Source organism: Pongo pygmaeus, chromosome 17 (genome assembly GCF_028885625.2).
Source record: "Pongo pygmaeus isolate AG05252 chromosome 17, NHGRI_mPonPyg2-v2.0_pri, whole genome shotgun sequence".
NCBI lineage: Eukaryota > Metazoa > Chordata > Mammalia > Primates > Hominidae > Pongo > Pongo pygmaeus.
Window position 1 is genome coordinate 89342614 of NC_072390.2, and position 14194 is coordinate 89356807.

The 14194-nt window shown below is 40.2% G+C and overlaps 1 protein-coding gene across 6 annotated transcripts in view; it reads right to left on the reverse strand.

Moving 5' to 3' along the window:
* The window catches only part of FBXO15 (F-box protein 15), a 75582-nt gene that overhangs the window by 50415 nt on the left and 10973 nt on the right, over window positions 1-14194 (reverse strand). For 3 of the 6 annotated variants that reach the window (XM_054461266.2, XM_054461269.2, XM_054461270.2), the window contains exons 3-8: window positions 13037-13162; window positions 12270-12374; window positions 7077-7319; window positions 5667-5876; window positions 2241-2367; window positions 753-835 (exon numbers count right to left, since the gene is read on the reverse strand). In XM_054461266.2, coding sequence (XP_054317241.2) covers window positions 753-835; window positions 2241-2367; window positions 5667-5876; window positions 7077-7319; window positions 12270-12374; window positions 13037-13162 — 894 coding nt within the window. The remainder of the gene's footprint in view (window positions 1-752; window positions 836-2240; window positions 2368-5666; window positions 5877-7076; window positions 7320-12269; window positions 12375-13036; window positions 13163-14194) is intronic. The other 3 variants (XM_054461268.2, XM_054461271.2, XM_054461267.2) reach the window with 2 other exon arrangements.

Consider the following 14194-nt stretch of genomic DNA (forward strand, 5'->3'; position numbering starts at 1 on the left):
ACATGTTTCTGCAGCTGATCCCAGGATGGCCACTCTACAAAGGCCACTCTGCCCTCCGCGTTGTTCTCAGTGTCCAGGGGACAAAAGTGCTCAGCAGGAAAAGGCACTGAACACCGATCTGCAGGACAAACACCCAGGTAGACCCAAAGCCAAGGCAAAGTTTTATTCAACAAGAAAAACATGACTACATAAGGTGACAAACTCAAAAACACTCAGGAGCTTCTCAGGTAATAAAAATAAAAAATAAAATAAAATAAAAAAAAAACAATGAGTAAGGGAGTCTAAGTCCACAGGAAAAGGGTGAGGGCTGTAGTGAAATGGGAAGCCTGTGCCCCACCTAAAGACACTCAAATTCATTAAAAGACACACACTGTCCAGACCAGACAGAATCATCCGCAGGCCAGGTTCAGCCCAAGGGCCACGAGTCTCCATGCCTTACAAGATGTGAAAATTCACATAAGAGCAAGAACTTGAAGGACAGTAGTGGCATCTTGAAGTAATCAAGCTATCCTACCCATATAAATAACATCCTACTAGGTACAAATTCCTTAACCCAGAATAAATAAAGCCAAATATGTACTCGTGAATAATCCAATTATTTTAGCGACAGCTAATTGTGCCTGTTTGTTTGTGTTTACTGATTAAAAACAGAATATCTCTGCAGCTATTCTCAGGATATTAAGATGGCATCAACTTCTAATACTTTATATTTACTATACAAAAATTCAACACACCCACATATAAATACATACATAGTGGCCGAGCCTAATGTGCTCCTCTCCACAAGGTGATGAAAATGAAGATTTGCCATAACAAAAGCCAGTTCTTCCTCCTTCTGAAAAGTTAATTAAGAAGAATACATATTTCAACCAGAATGTTTAAATTTTTCACAAGGTCGTTGCGAAGATCACAGCACATTCATCTTGCAGATACAGGCACTTTCTTACAAACATAAGATCACCACAGTGCTAATGCATTATTACTGCTAATATGTTATTACTACCTAATAAGACTCATATTTCATATTGGCAGCAAGACCACAATTCACTCAAATATGCAGAGCACACAGGACCAAAAGAACTCACAGCCTAGAGCTTGTGAAATATCAAAAGATATATATGATAGTTGTGAAACTATGCAGTTAGTTCCAGGCTGTTTCAAATTCCTTTCAAAGACTTTCACAGATACCAGATTAATTCTACAAATACTGAACTTTACTGACACAATGTTCCTCTTCCAAGTAACTGCTTGATTTGGCCAACGTGGTGGGAATGATTAGATTCAACTTCTTCACTTGTCCATCAGGTTGAATAGCAGAAAATGAGACTATTTGGGGACTGACCTCCATTTCTTCCCAGATTCACGGCTGACACTGATGGGCACAGGTGACCCCGAATGGTAAATCTGAAGGTGCCACTCTCCAGTAGCCATGCAGAGGACAATCGAAGCCACCAGAGTGCTCACAACTCTGCACCCGACAAAGCTGGATGCATGCAAGTCACGGAATGCAGAGCAGGCAAGCTGCGGTCTCACCCACAAGCCATCTTCACACAGAAAGGGGAGGACGGAAAGAAAAACTGACGGCCACAGTCGGCTAAGGAAAAGGGATAAGAGGATGGTGTTGTCTGAAGCTAGGGTCTTAATTCCGTCTAGTCATTGTAAACTAATGCATAATGCCAACTCAGAATCAGATTTGTGAACTACTATCTTAAAATATCAGCCAGACCTGGTGAAACGAGAAATCTTATGCAGAGAGAAAGGATAACATCGTAGACAGCTGACCCTGAAGAGCAGATTTCACTCAATGCCGCACCTACAGGATCAGAAACAGGCTTGGGAGACGAGCGTGCTGAACACATAGTAAGGGAAACGTTGTCAGAGAAAGAGCATGAAAGGAAGAGAAGAAGGAACATGGACTGATTGGAAGTGGGAAAGCCACATGACATTAAAGGAATAACATGAAGGAAAACATGAAGGCAGGAAGAGGTTGTTGTCTATGATAGCAGAGCAGCAGAACAACAGATAGCATAGTTGTCTATGATAGCAGAACAGCAGAGCAGCCTCAGTGGAACAGAGAGGGCCATGTTAGCTTGAAAAAATGAAGTTGGTGAGATGGTAAAACGGATTGCAGTTAGTGAAAAGCCTTAAAGGATTTTACATTTGAAGTCACACATAATGGTAAGTAAATGTGGTATTGTGATGGGGAAATGACACAGTACATACAGGGACTCAAGTCTTACCTTCCACACTCCCACCAGGAGGCCAGGGTGCAGGCAGAAGATCCGAATGAGTCTGTCACAGCCAATCATGGTAGATACAGTCAAATGACTCAGATCGTACTTTGCAATTAAAGAATGCCATCGGAGTCTTTGAACGTTATGCCAAGGAAAGGAGAGAGAGAAGTGAGCTTTCCTGTCTATAGTGTTGTCAGTTCTCTTTAGTGTATCACAAATGTGTTTGAAGAGTATGTTAATGATGTGCTTAAACTAAATGGCACGTTGGCAGCGTGGGGACACAAATGAATAAAAGGCAAATGGATACATTCAGATTTCCAACCCAACTACGTTTTTCTTCTCCCGTGTCTTGCTCTTACTGTCAACTCAATGACCCAGCCAGGAGGAAGTCGAAGGACCAGGAAAGTGATGAAGTGGCAGCATTGTCTCCTGTTCTATTCCCTCCAAATCCAGCACAATACAATCTAAAGTAGACTCTCAATGTGTATTCCTAGTCAAGTGAGTGAAACGACACAGAAGCAAAGATACACTATTTCAAGTGACATAAGAACGGGTGGTCTCAGGAGGTGGCTGGAAAGCAGATGGGCCTTTTACAGTTATTATCAAGGATAACTCAGAGATAGTGAAAGTTGACACATCAGAAATAAACTTAAACTAAATCACCAGTGTTTTCATAAAGGAGACACTAACACCGCATTAGACTGAAATCCCTAAGGAGCTGGGGCCACATCTCATTCAACAGTTGGTGCCCAGCACCTCAGGCACAAGCCAGCAGGCAATAGGAATTCAAAGGTATATTAAATAAGTAAGTTAAAAAGGACACCAGCTGCAGTCCTGCTTCAAAGTGGAAGGGACTGTGAAGCATCAAAACCAGATCCGCAGCTACCACATGACCCTAGTCCCATGTTCAACTCTTCAAAATAACTTCCTGTGCAGAGAACCACAACTGGGTAAGGAGAGACGGTCGGTGACCGTGTGTGATATAGAAATTAGAAACAAACCCAGCATATGCAGAATACACTTGGAGGAGGATAAATGCAGGGTCAGGAACCTCACTATGGAGTCAGAGAAACCTGAGGTAAAACCTTAGCTTCAACCTACAGTGACTTTGCGACTATCACAGGCTGGTTCTTTGTGTATGAAATCACCAGCCTGCTGAGTGGGGATGAGAGCACAGGGCATGGGGCAGGTGCTCAATAAATAGCAGTCCCTGCTAGTATCATTAATGTGGATAGAGGAGGCTGGGTGGGGATGTGAGAAACCTTCTTCTCTGAAAATCTGGCTGTAGAGGTACTTATTAAATAGACTCTGAGAACGTGCTGAGTCCTCATGCGCTTGGCCTTACAGCCACAGACACAGAAACTAAGGCTGACATTTCCCCAGCAGTTCTCACAAATTTAGGGTGGGACAGCACAAGCTGAGGAGCAGAAAATGCTGGCAAGCAAGAAAATTTGGAGTCTGACTAGAAAGGTATAAATTACAGGGAAATCCAGATTACATCAATAAGGCTTTCACTGTTGTTGAAAAACTTCTCATAGAGGAAACAAAAAAGACCCAAATAAAAATCACAAAGGCTCTTCTTGGCTGTCACACAGATGCATACAAGGATTTATATTCCTGCACGATGAAAGCATTCACTTACAAACTTGCAATAAAAGTGCCGATCAAAACAAATTCCTAAAAAACACTTTTAGTTTTGTTTATCACAGTTATCAAAGGCTGGCTGAAGTCCATTGAAGTTTCATGGAAATAAATTATATCAAATGAATTTTCCCAATGAATTCTAGCATTTGGCACTATGTAGTATCTATTACTTCTGACCCTGATGATCATTTCAGGGAAATACTGTCTTTAACAGAGCTTTATAATTCAACATTATCCATTTAACTTAATTCTTCAGGATCATTTGAATTAATGTTAGCCATTTTGTCCTAATATCTGTAAGTAACTTTTCATGCTATGCCAAGTAACATATTGTTTAGCAAAACTAGTACAGTTTGTGGACGTATTCTCCAAACGTAATTTTGAAATGCATAAAGCCTAATTACTACATTAGAAAAAGCTGGCTTCCTTCATGATCCCGTATGAAATTTCAAAGACTTATCCAAATAAAAGTACCATTTTTTAAAAGGTAACTGTTTCCAAAGTATCTTCAGTAATATATCTAGGAAAAATAATTCATTTTTCATCATAACATTAAGAATATTTTTAGAGTACAATAAAACCTGGATTTGCCAGCACCAAGAGGTCTGAATAGTCTTACATTCAGAGCATGGGAAGAGAGCTCAGTAATCACTAAAACAATGCTCAAAGAGCAGGCGCCATGGAGAGGAGCCAAAAACAAGGTCCCCAGTTACAGAGCTGCAACAACAACAAAAAAAAGTGTCTGTATCCAGGGAAACCATGAAAGAACCCTGTCCCTCCATAGAGATGGCAGGCACTAATGTCAGATATCACAGTATCCTCCATAGCAAGGACAGACAGGAGAGAAACCAATGGGTGGAACTGCAGCATGCAAGGATGGTAAGAAAACGACATGGTAAACACTCCTGAAAAGTCAAAGAATACTGAGACAGTGAAGGAGATGGGAGGGCAGGAAACCAACGCAGGAGAAGGCAGGTATTACCTTTATATTTGCAATATATCTTATATAAAGCTATGTTAGCTTGCTCCAGAGATGAGGATGCTATGCATGCCATAATCCAGCTTTTAGGAGGAAGCAATCAATGATGAAAAAGACAGCCTGAGAGAGCTGCTCAGAAAGGCAGATGCCAGCCTCACAGTGAGTATGGACTCCGTGCAAAGCCACCTGACAGCAGAATAGTAAAGGGCTCACTAAGCATTACACATGTGCTGCACACTTAGCTGATCTACGCATTTTATAGTGATATCTTTTGATCCATCTTCTTCACTGCAGTCATATATGCTAAATACTACGCCAGTATAACGATCATTCCATTTCATAGAGGAGAGAATGGAGACACAGAAAGAGTAAGTTACTTGCACAAGATCACGTATCTAGTAAGTTCAACAGAAGTCAGACAAAATAACTCATAATTATGACTTGGTTTCCTCATATTTAGACTATGATTAGTATACCACTTACTAAAGAAGGAAGATATCATATATCTTTCTGTTAAGATGGTTAAAATGAAAAACCTCAAAGGTTAGCCATCAATCATCCAGGAAATTTTGTTAACTAGAACATCATTCTTTACCATTAAAGACAACCAAGATACGAGGACTTAAATTTAGACCTAATCAGAAATGTGATAAAATGAACTCTTTTCCTCTTCTACATTAATGCAGAATGTACATTTAATATGTGACAAAATTAAAAAACGCTGCTTATTTTTTAATTACAAAAGTAATGCCAACTAATATTTACATATAAGATGCTCTCACTCAACAGTTCTGCTGATTGGTACTTACCTATGTTTGGTGGGAGTTTTATACCAGTCTGTAAAAACTGGTGTCATGCCACATAAATCTAAGGTTGACAATGATGCTAGGCACGGCCATTTTTTGCCATACCATATAACAGTAACTGATGTGTCATTTATGGAAAGATCAGCATGCTCCATGATATATTCTTTTCCATTTTTTTCTTTGAGTATAATTGCCCAACCTAAACCAAATATTCTGGAGAAAGAAAAAAAAACTAACAATGTTTGCCTCATTGAAAAAAAAAAATGCTAAAGGCAATTTCACATATCTTCTCTAAAGCATCTAGTTCCTTAAAAGCCAAAGTCAAAATTCTCAAAACATGGCCCAGTATAATTTTCATTTCAACAACAGTACTCTCTTTAGACTTTTTCTCCTCACCTAACACCCACTGAACATCCATGATTTTCCAGGTACTGGCAACATATAAATAAGACAAAGGTTCTGCCCAGAAAAGAGACCTTGAACATTTTTACTGTACTATAGCAAATAAGTAGGTTACTTCTGCTTTTCATTAAAACTTTAGGCTATTTACTAGTTATCCCTCTGTCTCCGCAGGAAATTGGTTCTAGGAACCCCATGATACCAAAATCTGTGGAAGTTCAAGTCCCTTATATAAATGGCATAGTATCATGCAGCCATAAAAAATGATGAGTTCACGTCCTTTGTAGGGACATGGATGAAATTGGAAATCATCATTCTCAGTAAACTATCGCAAGAACAAAAAACCAAACACCGCATATTCTCACTCATAGGTGGGAATTGAACAATGAGAACACATGGACACAGGAAGGGGAACATCACACTCTGGGGACTGTTGTGGGGTGGGGGGAGGGGGGAGGGATAGCATTGGGAGATATACCTAATGCTAGATGACGAGTTGGTGGGTGCAGCGCACCAGCATGGCACATGTATACATATGTAACTTACCTGCACATTGCGCACATGTACCATAAAACCTAAAGTATAATAATAATAATAATAATAATAATAATAATAATAAAAGAAAAAAAAAAAAATGGCATAGTATCTGCATATAACCTATGCTCCTCCTCCCATATTCTTTAAATCATCTTGAGATTACTAATAATACCTAATACAATGTAAATGCTGTGCAAACTGTTGTTATTATGTATAATGTACTGGTTTTATTTGTATTCTTTTTTATACTGTTATTATTGTTTCAGGTTCCCCCCCATCAATACTTCTGATCTGCAGTTGGTTGAATCAGCAGATGCAGAAGGCTATGCCAAATAGGAAAATGGTACATATTTTATAGATGCACAAAACACACAAAAATACTAGAGACAGTCCCACACAATCTAAACTGCACATATGTCCTATGTATATGATACTTTGAGCTGATGCCATCATTCTCTTTTGGAACACACTGCGTACCTGAGGGCCTCTTTGGTCTTAACTGGAAGGCCTGTGTAAGGGTTGACAGGTTTGAGAATGTCAGCTAGTGCGGCTTTTACAGATGCTATTTGTTTTGTGATATATTCTTTCTTCCAATAACCAGCTTCTTTATCCTGAACTGAAAGAAAGCTCATAGACATAGCTATCTTCTCTACTGAATTAACTTTCCAATTTGATCTTGTAGGTGAAAAAGCAGTTGAGTAGATTCCAATCCAAATAAAACTGGAGGGAAAAGAGGAAATATGTTAACTAAGAGACACTGTCACCTACCTTAGTCATAATATATCAAATTAGAGATGCATAATATTTTCAAATAATCCAATTCCATGAATAAGCCAAGCTGAATATTTACAGTTGAACGTTCATCTGTTAAAGTGAATTGCAGTTTGAGATTTGGTGTTTTAAATTCAACACCACCAAAAACACATTTTAAAAAAAGGAAAAGCCCATTTCCCAGGGTCAGGTCTCAAGTGAGTAATCTCATGTTATTTAGGATCATCCAAACCACTGCCCTCTTATATCAGTAATGGAATAGGAAATATATTATTTAAATATAACAGAAAGTATATGTAGTATGATTCTTGTTTTTAAATATATACATGCTTTTAAAAAGATCAGAAAAGATGTATGTACAATATGAAGAAATTTCAATAGGGAACAATGGAATTATACATTCTTTTTGCTATTTTTAAACTTTCAACAAGGGATAGGCTTTCACAAAGAGAAAAAAAGTGAAGGTTTTTAATGGTAACAACTAAACAATAGTTAATATTTTTTCAACACTTACTATGTGTCAGGCATCGTTTAACCACTTTATGTATTATACATGACTTATTTATTCCTCACAAAGAAACCAGGAGGTGCTGGTATTCCTGTCCCCACTGCATAGATGCTGTAACTGAGGCTCAGATGCAAGGTGAGCTGGCCCAGGTCTGTGCACTCAAGTGCATAGTGAAGCTTGGATCTGAACCAGAGCTCACACTCTTATCACCTGGGTTTCACTGCCGCTTCAGTCACAAAGAAATGGGTCAAAGAAACTGAATACGCTCCCCAAATTCAGACAGCCAATAAGCCTCAATGTTGGAATTCCAACTCAGCTCTGACTCAAAGTCTGTTCCTTCCACTCATCTCTACTAAGAGGCCGAGAGAAGCCCCACGAGTGGTGGCAGTGAGCTGGCCTGAGGGCTCCTCCCTCTCAGCCAGTACTCTCCACAAGGAAAGAGAAGGAAGACACAGGGAAAACTGAGGCAGTGGTTAAAATCAATTCCTTATCTGAAAGGCAAACTTTGCATTTTAAACATTAATGATTTGCTCATTTATGTCTCCACATTACTACTCAGAGCAGCATGGGATGAAGCAGTCAACTGCCTGGAGGCTGCAAGGAAAAAGTGATTCCCCCACAGAGCGGTGGTCCTGAACTGCAGCAGGACCCCTGGGGATAACTGGGTGCTCTGGGGAGGCAGAGCTATTTCCTTAACCACAGCAGAAAAGGACCATTTCTCAAACACGTGACTTCGGAACGCCACCTCCTTGACTCAGACATTGCATGGACTTCCCAACAAATGCAAGCTCACATACAGTCAGACCCTGGTTGAATTCTCTTCCTAGTGTGGGTTTCTCAAGTCATTTCTCACTCTGCAAAATCACTTCATGCCTAGCTTTTATATTAAAGTGTTTGTGTTTTCAATTCAGAAATTTCTAGACTTTCCTATGTAAGTGGACAGATGCAATGCGATGATGAGCTGAGTACATTTAAGTAAAGCTGAAACTGTTTCACGAAAATCCTTTGAATAGACACTTTTAAAATTCCCTTTGCATAAAAGCTTGCTTGTGTTTTCTTCACATTTATTTTACTCAGCATCTCATTCTGTGTAAGTATTCCTTTAGCAGGACCTTTATGGAGCCTTGAAGTCCTCACATCAGCACTATCTAAACAACCTCTGATACTATTTTTACATGCGTTAGTATGTAAAAACTGCAAAAACAAACACTGCCGCAGAGATGGGAATCATAGCATAAACTCCACATGCAGTTAGTAACAATAACCACACCTAACATTCGTATGATGAACTATGTTCACACACATGATCATATATTACTTACCGTAAGTGAACCTAAGTAAAAACATTTTATATTGCAGATGGTTCCCCTTGATTTTTTATAATATACAAATGTTAAGGTTCAGATACCTTTCACAGTCTCCAAAACCCAAACACATTTACTTCTTGATCCCCAAATGCTCCATCCTGTTAGAAGGCCCAGTCAGATTCGAGGAAAAGGGCATATTTATCCAATAGCTCTACCAACAGGCTCAGGGAAACGCAAACAAGTTGTTTAGAAAATGGCCAATTTAATGTTCAGATAGTGTTTGCCAGAGTACATGGCAAATAAAACCCCCTTGTGATAAACCAGATGCCACCTCATCCACACATCCCTGTTATTCCCACACAGAGACAGGGCTCACACAGAAGGGAGTAGCCTCCGCTGCTGGGATGGGGCACTGGGGAGCCCCCTGCCCTTCAAGCGTGTCTGCCCGTAAGTCATCAGTGTAACTCGCTACACTATGTATGCTTGCCCTCTCTTCAGAAGCAACGCTTAGAATATACTGTACACTTTTCAAAAACACATATTGATTACTTGTTCAATTATCACACATCCTTTTCTGTAGTCTGACTTCATGATCAGACGTTGACTTTAGGAGTCAGACAATGACTCTTTAGGTCCTTTAGCAGGACCTAAAAAGTGCAATTCAACTTAGCACAATTAAATATGTCCTTTGAAAAAGAAAAGAAATGTGAGTGCAATTTCATCAGTAGCTCATATTTCCAAAGGGCAACTTCCAAGAAAGTGAGGAGGGCACACAAGTAATACTAAAAGTATGCAAAAAACATCACTAGGGCCATGCTCCACATCTGATTCCAGGCCTGGTTTCTTCACCATGCAGGTGAAGTGGAGAGAGGAGACAGTAAAGAAACTAAGAAATATACAATTTATCAGCTTATCTGAAGAGTCTGAGTTCTACCCTTAAATAAAGTGGGAACCCTCCAGAATGCTAGTTTTAGACATTTGGTTGACTCCTTCCTTGAAAAATGCCTCGCTGAGCTTTCTTTTAGTGACCACCTTCATCTCTTATTAGATCATTGTCTTAGTCTCTTTGTGTTGCTACAAAGGAATACTTGAGGCTGGGTAATCTGTAAAGGAAAGAGGTTTATTTGGCTCATAGTTCTGCAGGCTATACAAGGAGCACAACACCAGCATCTGCCTCTGGTGAAGCCTCAGGAAACTTCTACATGTGGCAGAAAACCAAGGCGAGCCAACTGTGCAGAGATCACATGGCAGAGAGAGAGAAATAGAGTGAGCGAGCAAGAGAGAAGGAAGGGAGGTCTGCCAGGCTTTTTTAAACAACCAGCTCTAGAGCAAGAACTACAAGGAAGGCACCAAGCCATTCAGGAGGGATCTGTTCCCATGACCCAAATGACTCCCATTAGGTCTCACTTCCAACACTGGGGATCAAATTTCAACATGAGGCTTGGGGAAACAAATCTCAACTACGTAAACTACGACAATCATTAAGGAAGGGAAACGTAGAAATTGCTCTAATTCATTCTATAACTACCATGAAGAACATTATTAGTTCATTCATTGATGTGTGTGTGTGTGTGTGTGTGTGTGTGTGTGTGTGTGTGCGCGCGCATGTATTGACATAGACATATATTCTTCCATATAGGAAACATCTCTTCAAATTAAAAGAAAAACCACCCTTTCCAACTAGGGAACAGTGTATGTCCTCTTCAGAGTATGACAATGGTTGAGGACAGCTTTAATGAGATCTTGCAGTGGCGATCTCAGCTCACTGCAAGCTCCGCCTTCCGGGTTCACGCCACTCTCCGGCCTCAGCCTCCTAAGTAGCTGGGACTACAGGCGCCCGCCACCAAAGCCCGGCTAATTTTTTGTATTTTTAGTAGAGATGGGGTTTCACTGTATTCGCCAGGATGGTCTCGATCTCCTGACCTCGTGATCCACCCGCCTCGGCCTCCTAAAGTGCTGGGATTACAGGCATGAGCCACTGCACCTGGCTGGAGAATTTTTAAAATACAGATTTCAGAGCACTAAATTATAACCTCTAGAAATGCAGACTAGGGATGAACATGTTTTAAACTTTCCCAGGTGGTTCATATGTAGTCCTCTCTGGATGGCATTTGAGAACCACTGTACTGAAAGACATTCTTGTCCACCATGTTTCAGGGTTAACTAATACGACAGCCCTCCTTCTGCCATTCTCCGTCTCCTTACCTAGCAAACAAAACCATCAGTTAAAACCGGCATTCCCTCTCATCTTGCTGATCTCCCCAGCTGACATGTAGGTTCCATGTAGGAAAGACATTTATCTGATCTTTTGATGCTAAATGAGAGAGGGGCCTAAAAAGCCAAGATGTTCTGTTGTAAGCCATGAAATCCTCACTGAAAGGAGGATTCCACCATCTCTCCCTCCAAGATACAATTCTGAGATGCAGGCTAAGATTATAGTGACAAACAGAAGCAGAGGTTTCTCCCCTTCCTTCCTAGATCCACCCCCTGCAAGCCCAGATGACCACAGGTGAACCCCTCTCTTTTGGCTCCCTTCTTCCAAGGGTACAGCCTCCAGGAGAGGACAGTCTTGGCCTCTCTCTATCCATTTCGCTCTCCCCACAGAGTAAGTTAACTTGATTGGCATGTTTGGGAAGAGAAGCTAAGTACACCTAACTTAGCCTCTTCCTTCTCTTTCTTTAGGATCTGCTTGGCCATCAGCAGAGAGCACTCATTCTGCTCTGCGAACGCAGGGCCAGGGTCAAAGCCAGCAGGTCCCTGCAGTGCTGCTTGAGACTCTGTGGTTAGGTCTGATTCTGTGGGGAATACAGCCAAGACTTCCTGGCAACAGACCTGAAGCTGCATTATCTAACAGCTGCAGCAATAATAAGTTTGATTTTTTTGTTCCATGCAAAGTATATTCCTTTAAGCATATAAATGCAAATATTTGAAAATTTCATAGTTAGAGCATTTGACATTTCCACTTGTGTGTAAAAATACTCTTGAATTCTCTTAAATTCTTAAAAATGGTTAAAAAGTTACTAGTTTTCCTGACTTCCATCAAACTGTCATCAAAACATAACAGAGACTTGGATTTCTGCTTACTTGTCATTGGCTAGATGATAAAAGCGCCTGCTCACACATCCAGTACACAGAAGGCTCACAGCATCCAAGTAGGAAAATATCTTCAGCAAGATTTCTGAAGGCATTCTACAAAAACAGAAAAAGAAAAAAAAAATCACCAGAGTGGACCAGGGCTTAATCTGCAGATTACCCAGAAAACAACTGGCTGCTCATCTGTAAACAGAAGGCCATAGACAGACCCCTCCTGTACAAGAGGCAAACTGTACCCTCATCTTCAATTCTTTTCTTTATTGAAATTTTCTGGTTATTCTAATTCTCATGACATAAACCATAAATAGAGCCAAGGGTTGGAAGAGCTAACTTCCTCAGCATTTTAATCACGTTCATACACTGTGAATCAACAGGCAGGATTTCAATGTCCCCCATGAAACTGTGTATTTTTTTTTTATTATTTTTGTAGAGATAGGGTCTTGCTCTGTTACTCAGGCTAGAGTGCAGTGGCATGATCAGGGCTCACTGCAGCCCGGAACTCCTGGGCTCCAGCCATTCTCCCGCCTCAGCCTCCCCAGCAGCTGGACTACAGGTGCACGCCGCCAAGCCGGGCTAATTTTTTGTATTTTTTGTGCAATTTCACCATGTTGCCCATCAAACCTGGCCTAAACTAGGTATGTTTCTTTAGTGAGATAAAAAGAGAATCAGAGAACATATTCTTAGGTATTAATAAGAAAAACACAGAATCCCTTTCCCCAAAAAAGTAAGTATAATGGGAAATAGCAGCTTATTCCCACCTCACCCACATCGATCCCAGGCGCCACCTTCTCAGCACCCTTGGGCTTTTGACTGCTTCCTCTGGGGCTTCAAGGAGACACCAAGGGCCATAAGTTTTTTCTGAAGTGTCTGTTTTATTTGTATGCCTAAATATGATAGTGAGATATAGTCTCAATATTCCACCTATTTCTACGATCTCAGAATTCTATAAAACACAGTAATAATCTGAAAGTGACTAGAAAGTATCACTAGTGTCAAGAAGTCAGGAGTGCGCCTCTATGAATCTTCAGCAAAAGGGCAAGTGACAACAGAGCTACCACAGATTGTATCAAGGGTCGGTGGGGGGAGTTCTAGGGATAAAGGAGTCAGGGGAGAAATCTTTTGTCCAATTTAAAAGGGCTTGCCCATACTGTCTACTTGTGATTGTCATGATTTTAAATTTGTTTATTTTTCAAGAAAATCAGGTTACTGGGTGTTTCACAGGAAAAAAATCAGTCCTATAATTCCGATAATACTGAGAAGGAATAAAGTATATCCTCAGAAAAAAGACAGTTAACGCCATTCCTGTTGGATGTGTATCATCATGTATATGTCCCCACTGCTCAAAGCTCCAGCTATAGTTAACCAGAGACATTCTGAGAGTTTAAACAAAAAGCTTTGCTTAAGCCTTAATTAAATCAGTCCCCAAAATAAACCCCTCCCATTCAGAGTCAATAAATTAGATCCTTTCAATGAGAAAAAGTCTCTAATGCTAGAGGCAGCAAAGTTGCAAGAAAACATGTTTTTGTGACCACTTGGATTATTCATTGCATATAATTTTTATATTTTAACTATTTCACAAAACTTCATATCTATTATTTTTTAAATCAGTACGCTTAAAAAAAAAAACAGAGCTGGGCTTAAAGACATTTCAGAAAAGTATCCAGCAACTACCAGAATTATTTAACTGGAATAAAATCCCATTCAAGACAGGCATTCAGCAGGTTTTTACCTTCCTCCCCACTGGACTAACCTAATGAAAAGGGGGTACTCTCTGTGTCCTTCTAGCAAAAGGAGAAAATCTCTACTTTATAGTTAAGACAGTGGAGATTGAATACTGTTTTTATTATTATTATTATACTTTAAGTTTTAGGGTACATGTGCACAATGTGCAGGTTAGTTACATATGTATACATGTG